Source organism: Amia ocellicauda, chromosome 7 (assembly GCF_036373705.1).
Source record: "Amia ocellicauda isolate fAmiCal2 chromosome 7, fAmiCal2.hap1, whole genome shotgun sequence".
Classification (NCBI taxonomy): domain Eukaryota; kingdom Metazoa; phylum Chordata; class Actinopteri; order Amiiformes; family Amiidae; genus Amia; species Amia ocellicauda.
The window spans coordinates 9153481-9169119 of NC_089856.1; the positions used below are offsets into that span (position 1 = coordinate 9153481).

Consider the following 15639-nt stretch of genomic DNA (forward strand, 5'->3'; position numbering starts at 1 on the left):
TGATCCCTCCCTAAGAGCAAGACTGTCTACGTCACACAGTGAGAAGTGCTGCTGCTGCTGCGATTGCACTGGTCTGTAACAGGGAGAGTTTGCAGTCCGGGACTTTTTGCATACCAGAAAAAAAAAAGGTAAGTTATGTTTTAAGTCGTTGAAGAGTTTCTGCTATATTCATACACTGGCTATGTTTTTGTGGGCGTACTTGTTGTGCTCCCTGGGTCTGCGATACACGCTTATTTCGTTCCCCCAGGTGAAACAAAGTGAAGTTGGTTTTCGTCGTGTTAAAAAGTACGCGGGTGGCTGGAAAGTGTTGGGTTCGTACACTTCTCTGGCATTTTGAATGGAAATGTATATATTATATATATTCGACGTTGTTTTTATTGCTGTGGCATCCGAAAAAAAAAAATCGGCTAACTTTGTTTCGTTGTAACCGAATATGTTCAAAGCCACCCCACCCAGCCGGGACCGTTGCTTTAAGTTACTGTGAAAGTCGGTGGTTTACGAGCGGCGGACGCGTTGTTTGGGTCCCGAATGGGGGAAGAACGACAACAATGGCCAGAATGGCGTTTCCTACGGGATCATCATTTCCATCATCCCGCAGGGCAGACGCACAACTTCAGCCCTGCCTGGGATAATCAGTGGCTGCAGTGTGACGTTTTGCACGCTTTTAACGAGCGCATTTGGGTCGAGGGAGTTGTAAACCTCGAATGAAGGTCCTTTGTGTCGGCAGTGTCGGCTGAAGGCTATTGAAGTACTTTTTAACTCCGATTCCATAAGTAATGTTTATACAGGAAACGTGGATTGTCCGATCAAAATGTGCGATATTCAGATTAAACGATTGTTTTATATAGCCTAGCCTATCAATATATATATACAATATATCAACATAGTCGCAATGGCTTCTAGGGATTCATATTATATTTATGCTTTTAATGCTTTCAACATAAAATGTCTTGTCTTGTATAGGACTGGTATGTGGCTGTCTTGTCATTTGTAAAGTTTGGATGTGAAGTGGTTTTCATTATAGTAACCCACGTTAAGCTATTTAACATTTAGCGCATTTCGCATTAAAATTGATTATATGAAGGGATTAATATTGCTAAAAACACACACACAATTTTTGTATTGGTAGCATTGTACGTTTACAGTTAGTCGCGTCCTAATCTCTGAATAGTTGTGTTTCAAACATAACCATACCAACCTACTTTCAGCGTTTTCTAAAATTGAGGTACCCTCCACAAACATGTACACTACTGGTTTACCTCTAAGTATTTGTCGATTTTGGAAAAATACTACAATAAAAACATGCAATCAAGACTTGCATAAGTGTTCACTCCCTTTGCTATGATGCTTAAACTGTTACATTTATTTAAAAATAAAAAATATGGCACAACCATTAGACTGTCTAGCACAGGCCATCTACACCCTGAGGGACTGGGCAAGGAGGTCGGTGATCAGAGAAGCCACCAAGAGGCCAAAGTTAACTGAAGGAGCTACAGAGTTTCAAAGCCGTGATGGGAGACGCTGTCCATATGTCAACTATTACCTGAGTGCTCCACAATGCTGGGATATACACTCACCTAAAGGATTATTAGGAACACCATACTAATACTGTGTTTGACCCCCTTTCGCCTTCAGAACTGCCTTAATTCTACGTGGCATTGATTCAACAAGGTGCTGAAAGCATTCTTTAGAAATGTTGGCCCATATTGATAGGATAGCATCTTGCAGTTGATGGAGATTTGTGGGATGCACATCCAGGGCACGAAGCTCCCGTTCCACCACATCCCAAAGATGCTCTATTGGGTTGAGATCTGGTGACTGTGGGGGCCAGTTTAGTACAGTGAACTCATTGTCATGTTCAAGAAACCAATTTGAAATGATTCGACCTTTGTGACATGGTGCATTATCCTGCTGGAAGTAGCCATCAGAGGATGGGTACATGGTGGTCATAAAGGGATGGACATGGTCAGAAACAATGCTCAGGTAGGCCGTGGCATTTAAACGATGCCCAATTGGCACTAAGGGGCCTAAAGTGTGCCAAGAAAACATCCCCCACACCATTACACCACCATTACAGCAACTGCCATGTGATTGGTTGGTTAGATAATTGCATTCATGAGAAATTGAACAGGTGTTCCTAATAATCCTTTAGGTGAGTGTATAGAAGAGTGGCTAGTAGGAAAAAAACATTGTTTTCCATATGACTTATGGAAAACATCACAAAGATGAAACCAAAAAATGAACATTATGGCCTACATTTTAAATGCTATGGTGCAAAGCCAACACTGCTCATCTCCCTGAGAACACCAAAGCGTGATGATGGTGGTGGTATCAAGACTGAGAAACTTGTCAGGACTGAGGACAAGATGGATGGAGGAAATTTACTTCAGTCTGCAAGGGACCATGGACTGTGATGGAGGTTCACCTTTCTGCAAGACAGTGATCCTAAATGCAGCCAAAGCTGTGCTGGAATGGTTTTAAAAACAAGAAGTTGAGTGTCCTAGAATGGCCCAGACCTCAATCCAGTTGAGTGGCAAGACTTGAATGTTGATGTTAACTAACCGTGCTCATCCAACTTGAGAGCTTGTCAAGAAGAAGGGGGAATAATTACAGGAACCTGATGTGCAAAGCTGATCGGTTTACCCAAAAGACTCCACACTAATTTCTGCCAAAGGTGGTTGTACCAAGTATTGACTTGGGTGAATACATGTGAAACATGTGAAACTGAAATGTAGTTGCATAACAGCCACAGAAATTCACACCTTCAAGAGGTTTGATTTAATTGGGATTAATCTCCCTTTGATTACCACCACAATCTTAATTCCAGATTGTAATCTAACAATGTGTAAAAGTCCTGGGGGGAGGTTGAATACTTAGTAAAGGAACATACAGTTGATTTCATATTTTTGAAGCAGCAGCAGCAGAGCATGGAGTCACAGCAGAGCTGTTCTAATCATATAGAAATGCTACACTACATGCTTTGTACCCTATGCTTCTAGTTTACAATGAATTTGTAATCCTTGTGTTGCATTTCAGACCTAGAGCGGGTACTTTTATTTACAGGCTTCAATTTGTTTAATCGTCGCAAACATTTTATTCTGTTCCTGTTCGTTTTTTTTTTTTTTAAAGCTTCTACTTTGTGTATTTTTACCATTGTCATTGAGAGCTTGGTTGGAACAAAAACCAGGAAGGTAGGTGGTACTCAAGGACAGGTTTGAGAAAGACTGGCCTAAATATTTTAGTATCTGCTCAGTGAATTTAAAAGCTCAAATTTAAATTGAACATTTAATCCAGGTGCATAAACATAGTTGAATCATGAATATTTATGCCAATATTGTTAATGTAGTAATATTTTTCTTCTTAAGTATCTTTACATGTGTGAGTTTGTTATGCATTTCAGACATTTGGTAGGCCTAATGTGAATTGCTTATTTGGCTAAAGTTATACATTTTCCATAAGCTGTAGCTGGGAGTGCTTAACAAAACTTGCCATGTTGTGTAATATTCCATTATCCATTGTGTTTATATTTAAAAAAAAAAAACACATCATTCATTATTTTCCCAGGCCATGGTCCAAATTACAGTCTTCAAGTAAGCTGGTCCCACATGCCAACTATTAGCTGGACTCTGGATGTTCAAAAATACCTAATAATAGCATCCAACAAGTAGCCTTTATTAGAACGGATATGTAAATAATATCTAGAGATGCCCTCTCGAGTAGAATAGTAATCTAAGCTTGATCACCTAGCGACTGGAGAGTGTTTAAGTAGAAATCCTGAACTACCGTTAATACTATTGTCCTAACAATACTGGGGAAATCCCAGTATTTTTCTTTAGAACAATCCAATGCGATTCAAAATAGGTAAATTCTAATTGGCCAAACGGTTATCAGCCCACCAAGTGATGCCTAAACTGTAGGTTGTTACAAACCAAAATAGACGTTATAGTACAAAATCTTACTTAAGGCGTAGAGTGAAATGTTTATTCAGGAATTAAGAATTGCTGAGCTTATATGCTCCCCAAACAAAAATTTTTTTCAAAACCAGTGTTTTTGATCCATCAACAATGTTCATCAGGAGGATCTTGGATGAAAGGCTGACTTTGTAGATTTAGTTTAAATTTGTATGCATTGGAACATAACATAAAGTTTACAAACAAGTGGAGGCCATTCGACCCATCGTGCTCGTTTTGGTGTCCATTAATAAGTGATCCTATCCAGTCTATTTTTAAATTTTCCCAAATTTTCAGCATCTACCACATTGCTGGGGAGTTTGTTCCAGATTGTGAAGACTCTGTGTGAAGTGTCTCCTGTTTTCCTTTTTGAATGCCTTGAAGCCCAATTGCCATTTGTGTCCCCGGGTGCGTGTGTCCCTGCTGATCTGGAAAAGCTCCTCTGGTTTGATGTGGTCGATGCCTTTCATGATTTGGAAGACTTGGATCAAGTCCCCACGTAGTCTCCTCTGTTCCAGGGTGAAAAGTTTTGTCCCCTTTCTTGTGGATTGGTATGACATTTGCTGTCTTCCAGTCAGTTCAACTTCAACTTCATTAGACTAGTCTAACTGTCTAATTATTTAATGGTTACAATTATTCTAATAGTTTTGTGCAAATGGCCCCAGATCTGATCTTCTGACTTAATTAGTATCCCACAGCCTGGATCCGTGCCAGGCCTCTCCAGGCTGTAGGACTCGACTAAAGCTTCAGATGAAGACTTTTAATGTCTGGCCTCCCTTAGTAAACTCCGCTGCTGAAGCATTTTCATGAACACACTGTTTCATATTACCAAGTGTTGGTAAGAATAACGACCCAGTACAGCTATGAGGGAGTGCAACAGATACTTCCCAAATATCGAATGTTGTACTTGATTTATGGCCTTTCCCTCAGACCTCTTGGTTAACGTACCCTTTTGGTCACAAAGCATTGTCCAGGATCCCTCACTGCTGCTGTTGAATAGAAGCCCTGTTGGTCTGTTTGCCTGCTGTAAATATTTGTAGGATGATTCATGGAGTTCTGGGTGGTGCTGGGAGCTGTTTCCCTTGACCTTTCCTGGTGTTCAAGCAGCGGTCTGAGTCAGGTGTGGAACAAGTTTGGTTAGTTTAGGAGTCTTGGACCAACTCCCAGTAAAGACATGGGATAATGTTTCTGAAAGCAGGGAGTCTCAAGATGTTATGTAATACCCCCCCCCCCCCTCCCCCAGGCCTCCTGCTACAAGCACTCCCTGCCACTTGCGCTGTGAGTTAATAAGGAGGTTTCCAATGTTTTCACTGCAAGAGCCTCCAACTCTGGAGAGAGACAATCCTTTACTCTTTAGGCCTCTGTAATTAGCAACTAAAGATCCTATCAATCTTAACAAGTATTGCTAATGGGCCCTTGAGCTAGCACAGACAGCACATGAAAACTACTGCTTCATCTCCCTTTTGTCTTTTTATTTATTTTTTTATGTATCAATCTTCAAAGATCCTAGGAGCTTCTAAACGAAGCAAAATCCCAGCAGCAGTTTTACCTCCCAGTATTAGTGAGGAAAAAATAAATGCAGATCTGTTCAATCTAAAATAACCTACATAAATCTCATTAATGTATCATGTCCATAAACAAAGAACCCCCTTTACTGTGAAACATGTAAATATAAGGATTAAGTGGGATTTGAAAAAAAGGGGGGGTACAATAACCCACCCCACAATTGGGCCTGTTGCCGATGGCTGGAGTTTAGTAGTAAGAGGATGATGACCAGAAGACCATGTGGATTTCCAGATGAGGAGTTGAGTCAGCTGCTCTAGGAGGAGTCCTTGAATCATCCTTGGTCACATAGTTTGTTGGCAATAGGTCGGCCTGAGGGGTATACTATGAAGGGAGTTTAACATACTTGGATTTAACTCGGGGTTATCAAAGAAAGTCAGGGTTGACAAACTGATTGCCTAAACTGGTGTTAAACACTACTACAACATTGATTTTAAGGTGTCGGTTAGTTGATTCAGTGTTAACTGGAGTTTGTGTGCGTGCAGGCTGAGTTTGTGCATGAAGGCTGTGGTTCGTATTTTTCCCGGAAGAATGCGTGGTGATAATGTCAGGATATGAGGAGTTTAAAGACAGGTTAGTGGCTAAATCGAACACCGTGGCGGCCAACAAAGCCAGGGAGGCTTGTTTTCAGCGCATTGCCGACAGCGTAAATTCCTAAGAAGTGTTCTTGTCATATGTTCTTTTTTGTCTTATGGACTCTTCTATGATTGAGATGTAAGGACACATAAAATAGTCTATCTAAATATGTGAAAACCACTTGGATACTTCAATTATAGCCTACACATGGGCTACATCTCTGAAATTGACCTGTTACTCACTGTTAATGAATTATGATGTCCCTAAAGCACCTAGACTGTAGGGCTACCTGTATGAATTTAATGCTATTGTGTTAAGAATAATTATATTCTAACAATCATTTCAGCTGCAACCCCAGTGGAAAGCGCACCTGCAACAAGTCTGGATGGAAATATAAAAATATTCAATCAAGTGGTGTGTATTAATACACAGTACAGATGTGGTGTGTAGCCTACACTACATATTCATGTGTTCACAGCAAACCAAAAAAAGGCAGAGAGAGTGAAAACTGGAGGAGGGCCACCTCCTGCTACATTTTCACAGACCGAGGAGTTGGCACTGGCGAACAATAGAGGAAGGCCCATAATGGAGGGGGTCAAGGGCGCAGTCAGTTCTGACCCTGGTGGCAGCTCAATGTCCACCCTGTATGTACAGGGTAATATCATATCAATTGTTTTGATTTCCCAGTTAAATTTTTTTTTTATAGTTCATATGCCCGTCTTATGTACAGTTGAGGGGGATACTATTGATCTGCTCCAGCTTTTTCTTTGCTATTAAAAGGATTCGGTATAGGGGGTCATCAGGTAATGCAGACACGGGTAGCCTCTGTCTCCAAGCGGCAGGCCATCACAACACCCTTTTGAATGATCGAAATAAACTGTCACAATACAGCATGATGTGTGAAATATGGGGTGGTGGTTTTCTTACCTTGTTCAAATTTCTGACCAAGAGTGGTTTCCTGAAAAATGTGTGAATCATGCACCGACCCAGGCCACCTAGCCTCCAGACTGGTCACCATTAAATAGTAATCACATGCCATCTGACAAAGGAATTCAGGCCATTTTAACATACTACCATTGTAAGAAATCGCCACCTAATGTGTCTTTTAATTGTTTTGAATGTAAGTAGAAGTTTTAAGGACAAAATAATGTAGGCTAGCCTACATGTCCGATCAAATACGATATGATCAAATCCCTGAACATTGTTGCTGTGAAATGACTTCCTATTCACATAATCCCCCTCATGTTCTCCCAGGGGTGTTCTAATGGGGATATGCGTACAGTTAATAGCACCAATCGCCCTCGGGATTCCTATGGGGAAAAAAAAGTGTTCTGTATATAGGCCCAGCCTATGCATATTAAAAATAGACCAAGTATTTTTATATTGCGAATTACCTGTGATCGCATAAAAAGCCTTTTTGATCTTTAAAACACTTAAATGGCCAGGGAACACAACCAATGCGTCCAGCAGTTTAGTGACGGCAAGTACCACCCTGTGAGCTGCACGGCAGACGGTATTCTTGCTTCAGAGGTTCAGCATCACCGATGGAAATACATGAAGTGTCTGCTGTCAAGATCTCACACGGAAAGGCACACTGTCTGTTCAACAGTGAGGGCATCACTCTGGTGAGTGGCATTGAGACGTCTGGCCCTAGAAGTCGTCAAAGATACTGAATTCCTGCAGATGAGAATCGATATCTTTCATAGAGAACATAGTCTGGGTAAGCTAAATGTGCCAGCATTTTTCCCAACAAGATTGTGGGTGGAGGGGTGGTGCTTAAATCAATCAATTTAACCACGAAGATAACCTGCTCGGAGCAGTTTAGAGATGCAGTGTAAATTGCCATGACCGCATACCTTGGGTAAAACTTATCCACCTTTTGTAGTACGGGTTAATCGGCAAGTTACTCCTGAAGTTACCTGGATAAGCTTCGTAGTACACCCCTCAAATCTCTTCCTCCCCTATTTTTATTTTATTTTTTCCTATTAATCTTCCAAAAGAGAGCTTTAATTTTGTAGCGTAAGGTACACTTATAAATTTCAACTAAAGAAGTGAATTTATAGTATCACCTTATCACGAATCCTGGAATCTTGTAGAACTCAATTTCTGTAATAATTGGATGCAGACACCAATTCCAAAGATATAAATTGTCAAATGTATTCAAAACAAAGACTAAATGTAGCACTACACTAATTATACAAAAGGGAAAAACTAATTAAAATTCAACTCTAGATCAACAAATCAAAGACAAATCACTTCCGTGACCAAATCAAAGACCATGGGATCGCATATGATAACGCAAATCGATAAACAAAAAAGGTTATAAACACATTGACTACAATACCGGTTAGTAAGACGAAGGCGAGTCTCTCATTAGTATTGTTAGTCAGACATTAAATAACTACACAGGTTAGAATTTATGTCAGGTAACTTCTCGTTATATATATATATAGTCTCATTTACGTTTAGGTGCCGAGAAAGATCCTATCCTTACTTGTTACCACAATTTCCCTTAACTGATTATTATTCAATGATTAAGGATAGGCAGGGCCACCAATAATCTGTTGTCTATTAACTTGTGTCAATTTCAGACTAAACAGTTAAACAGGAATGAGAAGATATTTCTCAGCGTTGACAGACTTTATTTCTAAAATTATCAACAAAACGGTTTAATGCAACACACATTTATATTTAAGAAAACTAAATGACATTACACATTCTAGAGTTATGAATCACAGATTAACATTTCTAATTGATTTCTCAAATGTCATGAATCACAAACTCCAAACTGTTAAACTTATCTGAACTTCGTCGCAGAGAGGCCTCTCTGGCTTCGGGCTCAGATAACGGCACACGGCACGAGGTCCGTGTGGTTGGAACAAAGGCAGTCCGGTTCGGCTTTGTCCAAGAACTTCCACTCAGTCGATGCACCTGGAAGTTGGGGTTTCGCGAATGTAGAGTCTTTTCCAAACAGATTTTCCACTGGTTTGAAGGCTCCCAGGTTGTGCACAAAATCTTCTTTGTAAGCAGGGTTCCACCGTAGTTACTTGAAGACGAAGTCTTTGAGGAAAGCAGGGCCCTGTTTGTTCCCAGGGTCAAGTTTCTTAAGACTCAAATAGCTATTTAAATGACTGACACTTTCGTATACAGTCGACTTAGTCAATTGTCCAGCTGTAAAACTCCACTGATCAGGTGGGCACAGGCGGGCATGTGCAGTCTGTAAAGTTCTTTATTTAATAAAGTCCTTTAAAAGAATTCTTCGTACGGCTCAATCTCCTTCTCCCAGGTTAACTCTTCTGTTGCCGGCAAAGACTTGGTTGGTTTCTGGTTCCGGTTCTGGCAACAGAGCTACAGGTTGAGCTGTGGTAGCGAGTTTCTGGTTCAGGTGAGAGAGAGAGCGAGAGAGAGACTGTCCACTGTTCCTTATAGTCTGTCAGATCAATAGGTGATTGGTCCCTGAGTTCTTGAGATTGGATTTCGGTTTCAGCCCCCAGTGTCCTATTGGAGGGGGGCTTGATTTATGACTGATGTCAATCCATGCCATCTTTTGGAAATGCCGGTTGGCCTGGGTTCGTAGCTCTATGTCGGGATTTCGGCTCTCATCCGCTTCAAAGAGTTTTTATCGCCTACAGGCCCCTTCCTCCAGAAATCTCATAGCAGAATTCCAAACTATTTGGCCTCTTCTCGGTGCCATCCTCCCCAAAACTGTCACTCTGATGCAAACCAGTTCCAAGCTGATGAGCTAAGGAAATCTGATAACTTTGGTGGGGGGAGAGGTCTTCTTTAGATCAGTGCTTCAGCTCAGAGCCCAAATGCTCTTATCCAAATACACCCAACATAACGCTACAATTTCTACTGTGACCAAACTTGCCATGTTTCAGAAAATGGGCATCACAATGTCCTATTTTTAAATGTCTCCAATATACACTTGAGGTGTATTTGTTGCCCTGGTGTAGTCCCTCAGCTCACACTTGGCACTGAGGCCATTGTGTTAACCGGAATGCTCTCGCCCTGAGTGTAGCGTTTACAAAGTGCCAAACGGTCTCTGAACACCAATCGGACAACTGCTGGAGACGCCCGTCTTTGGTCATTGGCAGGGGCATCAGCAGACCTAATTTCTTCCCACACTACCACACAGAATTTGAAGTTTAGGATCTGTGGCAGGTTGCAAAAAAACCCTCTTAACTTACCCTATAAGAGTCCCTGACTTTAGGGTGTTAACTTGATTGTAATTTAATGTTTCCTGAAGGGAAAAGCTCTCCAAAACTTAATTTAGAACAGAAGGTGTTTTATACAGTGGGCTACTGTTGCTGGATGCCACACACCTTTCCTATTACAAGACCTCTGATTTCCATAGACAGCTCAGATTCCCATCTAGTTTAAATGAGTCATGTGTCTGAGCTAATCTGGGTATCTACAGGGATGCAAATGAAGACTTTAGAGCTCACTGCATTTTATCAGATTGCATAGCACATTTTCTTTTTTCTCTCCTGTGTAAGTAGAAAGGTTAAATACTAGTTTGTTGCACCTACTGTGTCCTGTGCTGTAGTTTCCATCGCATTCATATCAGTTTTGCATTTAACAGCTGTGCCATGAAACTTGTCCCTTTCTGCTTTAAAGTTCCTGTTGCAGTAATGGTTTATATTAAAGGCTTCAGAAAAATCTATCTTAATGGTAGCAATAAATTGGACGTGAGGTAGCACTGTGGGACAGGTTTGGTTTCTGGCCAGTACCAAGTGTTGTACAGCATGTGTTTGGCTTGTTTTAGACTAGAAAGCCTGAACTATAATAATCTGCATAGTTAATCATGATTAGACAAACTATTTTGCAGTACTACCAAGTTGTTTCCTAAAAATAATGTGTTTTGCAATGTTGAGCTTTTTGACCCTTTTCCTTCATCAGTCTATGGGATTTTTTTTCTACCTTTTTTTTTTTTTTTTTTTTTTTTTTTTAGTAGAAATACCACTCGTATTGAAATTTTGAGGAGTTGTTAGGTGACAATGCCATAAGAAATTAAGGAATAATGTGCATTTGAAAAAACTAGCCTTGGCGTAAAAGAGAACGCGTACCACAAAATACTCGCGAGTATCTCAATTATAAGCGCCACAAGCATGTGGGATCACTCTAAATACTACAGAATCAGTTTCTGCATTGTTGATCATGATTAGATGTGCTATATTGCAACACTACCACCTCTTTCTCCAAGATAAATAACATGACATTTTAGGATTTTATGGAAAAAATGTCAATGCAAACTTATTTTTCTTACAATTTTCCCTTAAAGTACTAGTCAAAATACAACTTAAAAATGGGTGAAAATTGAATTACTGAAGGAGATATGATTTTATTTTTAATTAAAAAAAAAAAGAATTCTCGAAGCCGAGTCAATTTCCCCCCCTTACTTTGCAAGTCCATATCTCCTAAACATCCTAGTTTCCAGTCTCTAGTTTCCAGTGATATGTAGATGTGCTCTACTGGTCAAAAGTTTTAGAACACCCACATTTTTCCTGTTTTGATGGAAATGTAAGCACAGTTTTTAAGTGCAGATTGCTACATCATCAAAAGGCACTTGGAAACTCTGATAGGAAGAGGTCTGGCAGACCCAAAGCCACAACAGAATCGGAAGACAAGTTTCTGAGAGTCAACAGCTAGGTGGCTTGCAGGACAACGGCTTCAAGCACAGCTTGTCGGTTTCAACTGTGAAGAGAAGACTTCGAGCTGCAGGTTTGACAGGTTGAGTGGCAGTAAGAAAGCCATTGCTAAGATGGCAAAATGAGAGGCTTGCCTGGGCCATGAAGCACCACCAGTGCACTACTGAAGACTGCAAGAAGGTCTTATGGACCGATAAATCAAAAATTAAAATCTTCGGTTCATCACGCAGGGTTTTTGTATGAAGGGGTGAAAAAGCAACACGTTTGTGGGAACTTCTGCAACAGTGTTGGGAAGAACTTTCCAAACAATATTTGATTTCCACTGTGGAAAGAATACATTGAGACATTAAACTATACATTTCAATAAAAACTGGAAAAATTAGGTGTTCTAAAACTTTTGACCGGTAGTGTATATAATAATGGCAGTGTTATTAATACATAGATCTCAACCTGCCAGTGGGTTGAAAACAATGGGGCTGAGTGTAATGGGTTAAAATTGGAAATTAATCTAATTGCTCTTTATGGGAAGTGTCATTTCTTTATCTTGTGCTTTTCTCATTTTCTTCTGCATTGTGTAAATAGAGGTGGCTTTCAACTTTTCCAGAACAATTGATACTTTTGCTGGCCGTACAATGCTGTTGTGTTAGGGGGTGTCGGTTTCTCTCCTGGTTAAACCTTAATCTCTTGCCATCACTCTTCTGTTCCCCCAGGGACCTGCTAACCAAGCACCATGGCAGTCGAAGGAGGGATGAAGTGTGTGAAGTTCTTGCTCTTTTTCTTCAATTTTATCTTCTGGGTAAGTGATTTGTTTGGTTCCTTTTCCCTACCCCCACTCCCCTCCTCAACCTTGGCATCAGACTGAGCCAGTCTTAGCCCCTGGACTACAATTGTTTTTATGCTTTCTTCTCTTTACTTATGCACGCTTTACTTCCCGTAACAGTGAATGCTTGAACCCTGTGACCAAAGTACTCATGAGCAGGATTTTTTATTTTTATTTTTTTATATATAGTGCATGTGATCTCGCTTGACAGTGCTTCCGAGTAAGTTTGCACTGCAGGTGTATAATGACAGTTTGTTTACAGCTACCAATTACCCTTATCATGAGAGTGTTCCGAGCTGCCCCCTCCCTCCAGAGCTCGGTCACATTGTCTGTGGTTTCCAGAGAGCCTGATCTGATGGTCTGATACCCATTGGAGCCAGTGTGTTTGTATTGTATATATGAGTGACAAACACAATGTGAAAGAGGACCCTTCTGCCAGGACATAGATTACAACTATGGAAAAACAAACCACAAAAATGAATTGACCTTGATCTGATTGTTCTCCACCAAGAATGGCACCAGGCCGTCTGCAAAGTGCTAAGGAACGAGATTATCTCTGCTTTGCCCTTGATAAAATAGTGCGATTAAATATCACCTCATTTCAATTCTGTCCAGTTTACTTGGTAGTATAAGTCAGAGTAATTCATGCTGTGAACCTTTTTAAATGTGGAGGTGAGGACTCTTGTATGATTCGTTATTTCGCCACGTAATTGCCTCATGATGCAGTTACACAAGCAGATTTCACAATTCTTTACTGAATTCTTGCAGCAGCACCTCCCTTCCATGACTATTTGTCATTGTTGTAATTCAGTAAATTCATCTAACCCTTCATCAATTACTCAATTACTCACTGGTACTTCCTACTACAGTCCCTCATTGACCCAGGGCATCTAAAAACTGCTCGCACTGCTGGCCCATCTGATTTAAAAAAAAAATGCTTTTCACATGACTGCAAACATGGAGGACTTAAAAAGGGTTGTTCACAATGAGATTAGCAGTTGGTAAAGTATTGGTCTTTTGGCCATTGGCTGTGTATCAGACTGAAGATGCCACTGCAGTATGTGCTTCGGTATTTTCTCCTGTAAATCCCAAAAAAAGTCTCCAGCCCCTTTCACACTAGCATCCTACCCAGTTTACAACATGGTGTTAAACTGTTGGAAATTAATATTAACCCTCTGTAAGAACACTAACAGACAGTGTCTTCAGCACTGTCATTCAGGACTCCAGGATTGAGGCAGTTGGGGTCAAAAGCTACCGTAGTTAATTCCAGGTCTGTTCGTTATTATTGGGTCAAAGGTGGTTGTGGTGCAAAACCTCACACTCTTGTTAGCGAAGTCTCCTGGCAACCGTCAGGGTAGATAATAAAGGAAGTAGTTAATAAGAGGAAATTAACCATTGTGTATTGATGCTCGGAAATCTAGCACTATGTAAATGTGGTTGGTTTTAAAAGTGTATGGTGTAATAACCTGGGGGTCACTTATTTAATAAGGAGATGTGAATGTCAGAGTAAGGAGAAGATCTTTAGGGCCAAGGGTGAGTTGCATGACACTCCTTAAGTATTGCACAATACTTAAAAACTACACTTCTTCCCTGACAGACTGATTTCAATGGGGTAAGACTGCTACACACTTAAACCTATAGCACACATAAGAGGAAACTTTGATTAAGGAGCCATAGTCTTTTTCTCTTTCCCCTCCCCCTCTCATGCAGTTTTTCTTTCAGCTTTTGGCGATACAATTGCAGCAAGAAAGTGTGAATTATAACTAGGCGTCAACTTTAATTTTTGATGGGGAGGCAGTCTACAGTGTGAATTAGTGGTTTGCTTCTGTTCACGGTGCCTGCAGTCTTTCCATTCCTGTGCAGAAATGAGTCTACAGTGATGTGACATTACTGTACCAATCTATTACAGTGGGTATTGGGATCAGGCTGGTTTTCGGAGACCTCTCCGGACTGTCTTGGTCTGTCCGTCTCTGTGCCCCCTCCTCCACCCTGAGGTTTGCATTACTGACCCTTTCAATATGGAGTTTCTGGGAAGGAGTGTTGAGTCATGTTCCTGCAGTTTGGACAACTCTTTCCATCCTGCTTAAGGACAGAAACCAGCACAAACAGCTGAGAACCCCCTGTCCAGGGCCCCTAACCTGCCAGTCTTATTACTGGAAAGGAATAGGGTAGTTATCCATTATTCCTGGAAACTGCAGACTTCAGGAAGACTTGGCAGCTGTGTCTTGCTGTTTTTTTTGTTAGCAATGGAGGGCTGGGTCACAGTGGTGCTTGTTCTAGCTGCTTTTATTGTTGTGTGGAAGTTTGGTGATTTGCCACAGACAAGGAAAAGGAAATGATCCAGCAAAAGTAAAGGAAGGACTCTCTTATGAGAGAAGGTCAAACTAAAATAAGTCGCAGCTATAAATGCAGTAACTTCTGTGGGAGGGGGGAATTCCAGAATATAGTCCAGGTCCAGTCCCCCCCGTAAGCAGTAGAGGTAAGGGGGAAAAACAAACATGGCTGCAAATGGCCTGGCTTTGGGGCACGCATTGTCTTCCTGGGTTTTGTTCCAACCGCACTTGGTTACTTAATTGAACTAATTTGTTTAAATTTACTTTGCTTGAATTCTCCATCAACATCCTGGAGAATTCAGAATCATTCCCATATTATATTTAACCTTACTGAATTAACCAACTGTTTAAGATCATGAACATTTTTAAGCAAATTTAGGAGTTCAGTTGATGGGTCAACGAAGGACTATTTCTTTATAGGATGCCGATTTAATGGACTGTGGCTAAATCGGCAGACCCCAAAGTCTGGTTTATGCCCAGGTTGTCTTCAATCAGAGTGGAAAGGTACAGCACCACATTAACCTCCATTTCCCCCAGGCATTTCACAGAAATGCAAGCATGCAAAAGTAGTCAAACACCACTGCAGAGTATTAGAAGGAAATGGTTTTAGCATTTCCATTTACACTTCTAAACATGCTCGCCAAGAAAGTTCCTTTTTGGAGGCAAGGTGAGGTCGTCTCTTTCTGTGTAGTGTAATGATGAAGCAAAATGATCCTGTAGAGGATCTGACAGAGGTTTATCCAGTT

General features: G+C 40.8%; 1 protein-coding gene across 1 annotated transcript in view; it reads left to right on the forward strand.

Annotated features, from left to right (window-relative positions):
• The window catches only part of cd63 (CD63 molecule), a 30298-nt gene continuing 14659 nt past the window's right edge, over positions 1–15639 (forward strand). The window contains exons 1-2 of the mRNA XM_066708226.1: positions 1–128; positions 12451–12536. Of these exons, the coding sequence (XP_066564323.1) occupies positions 12471–12536 (66 nt within the window). The 5' untranslated portion in view covers positions 1–128; positions 12451–12470. The remainder of the gene's footprint in view (positions 129–12450; positions 12537–15639) is intronic.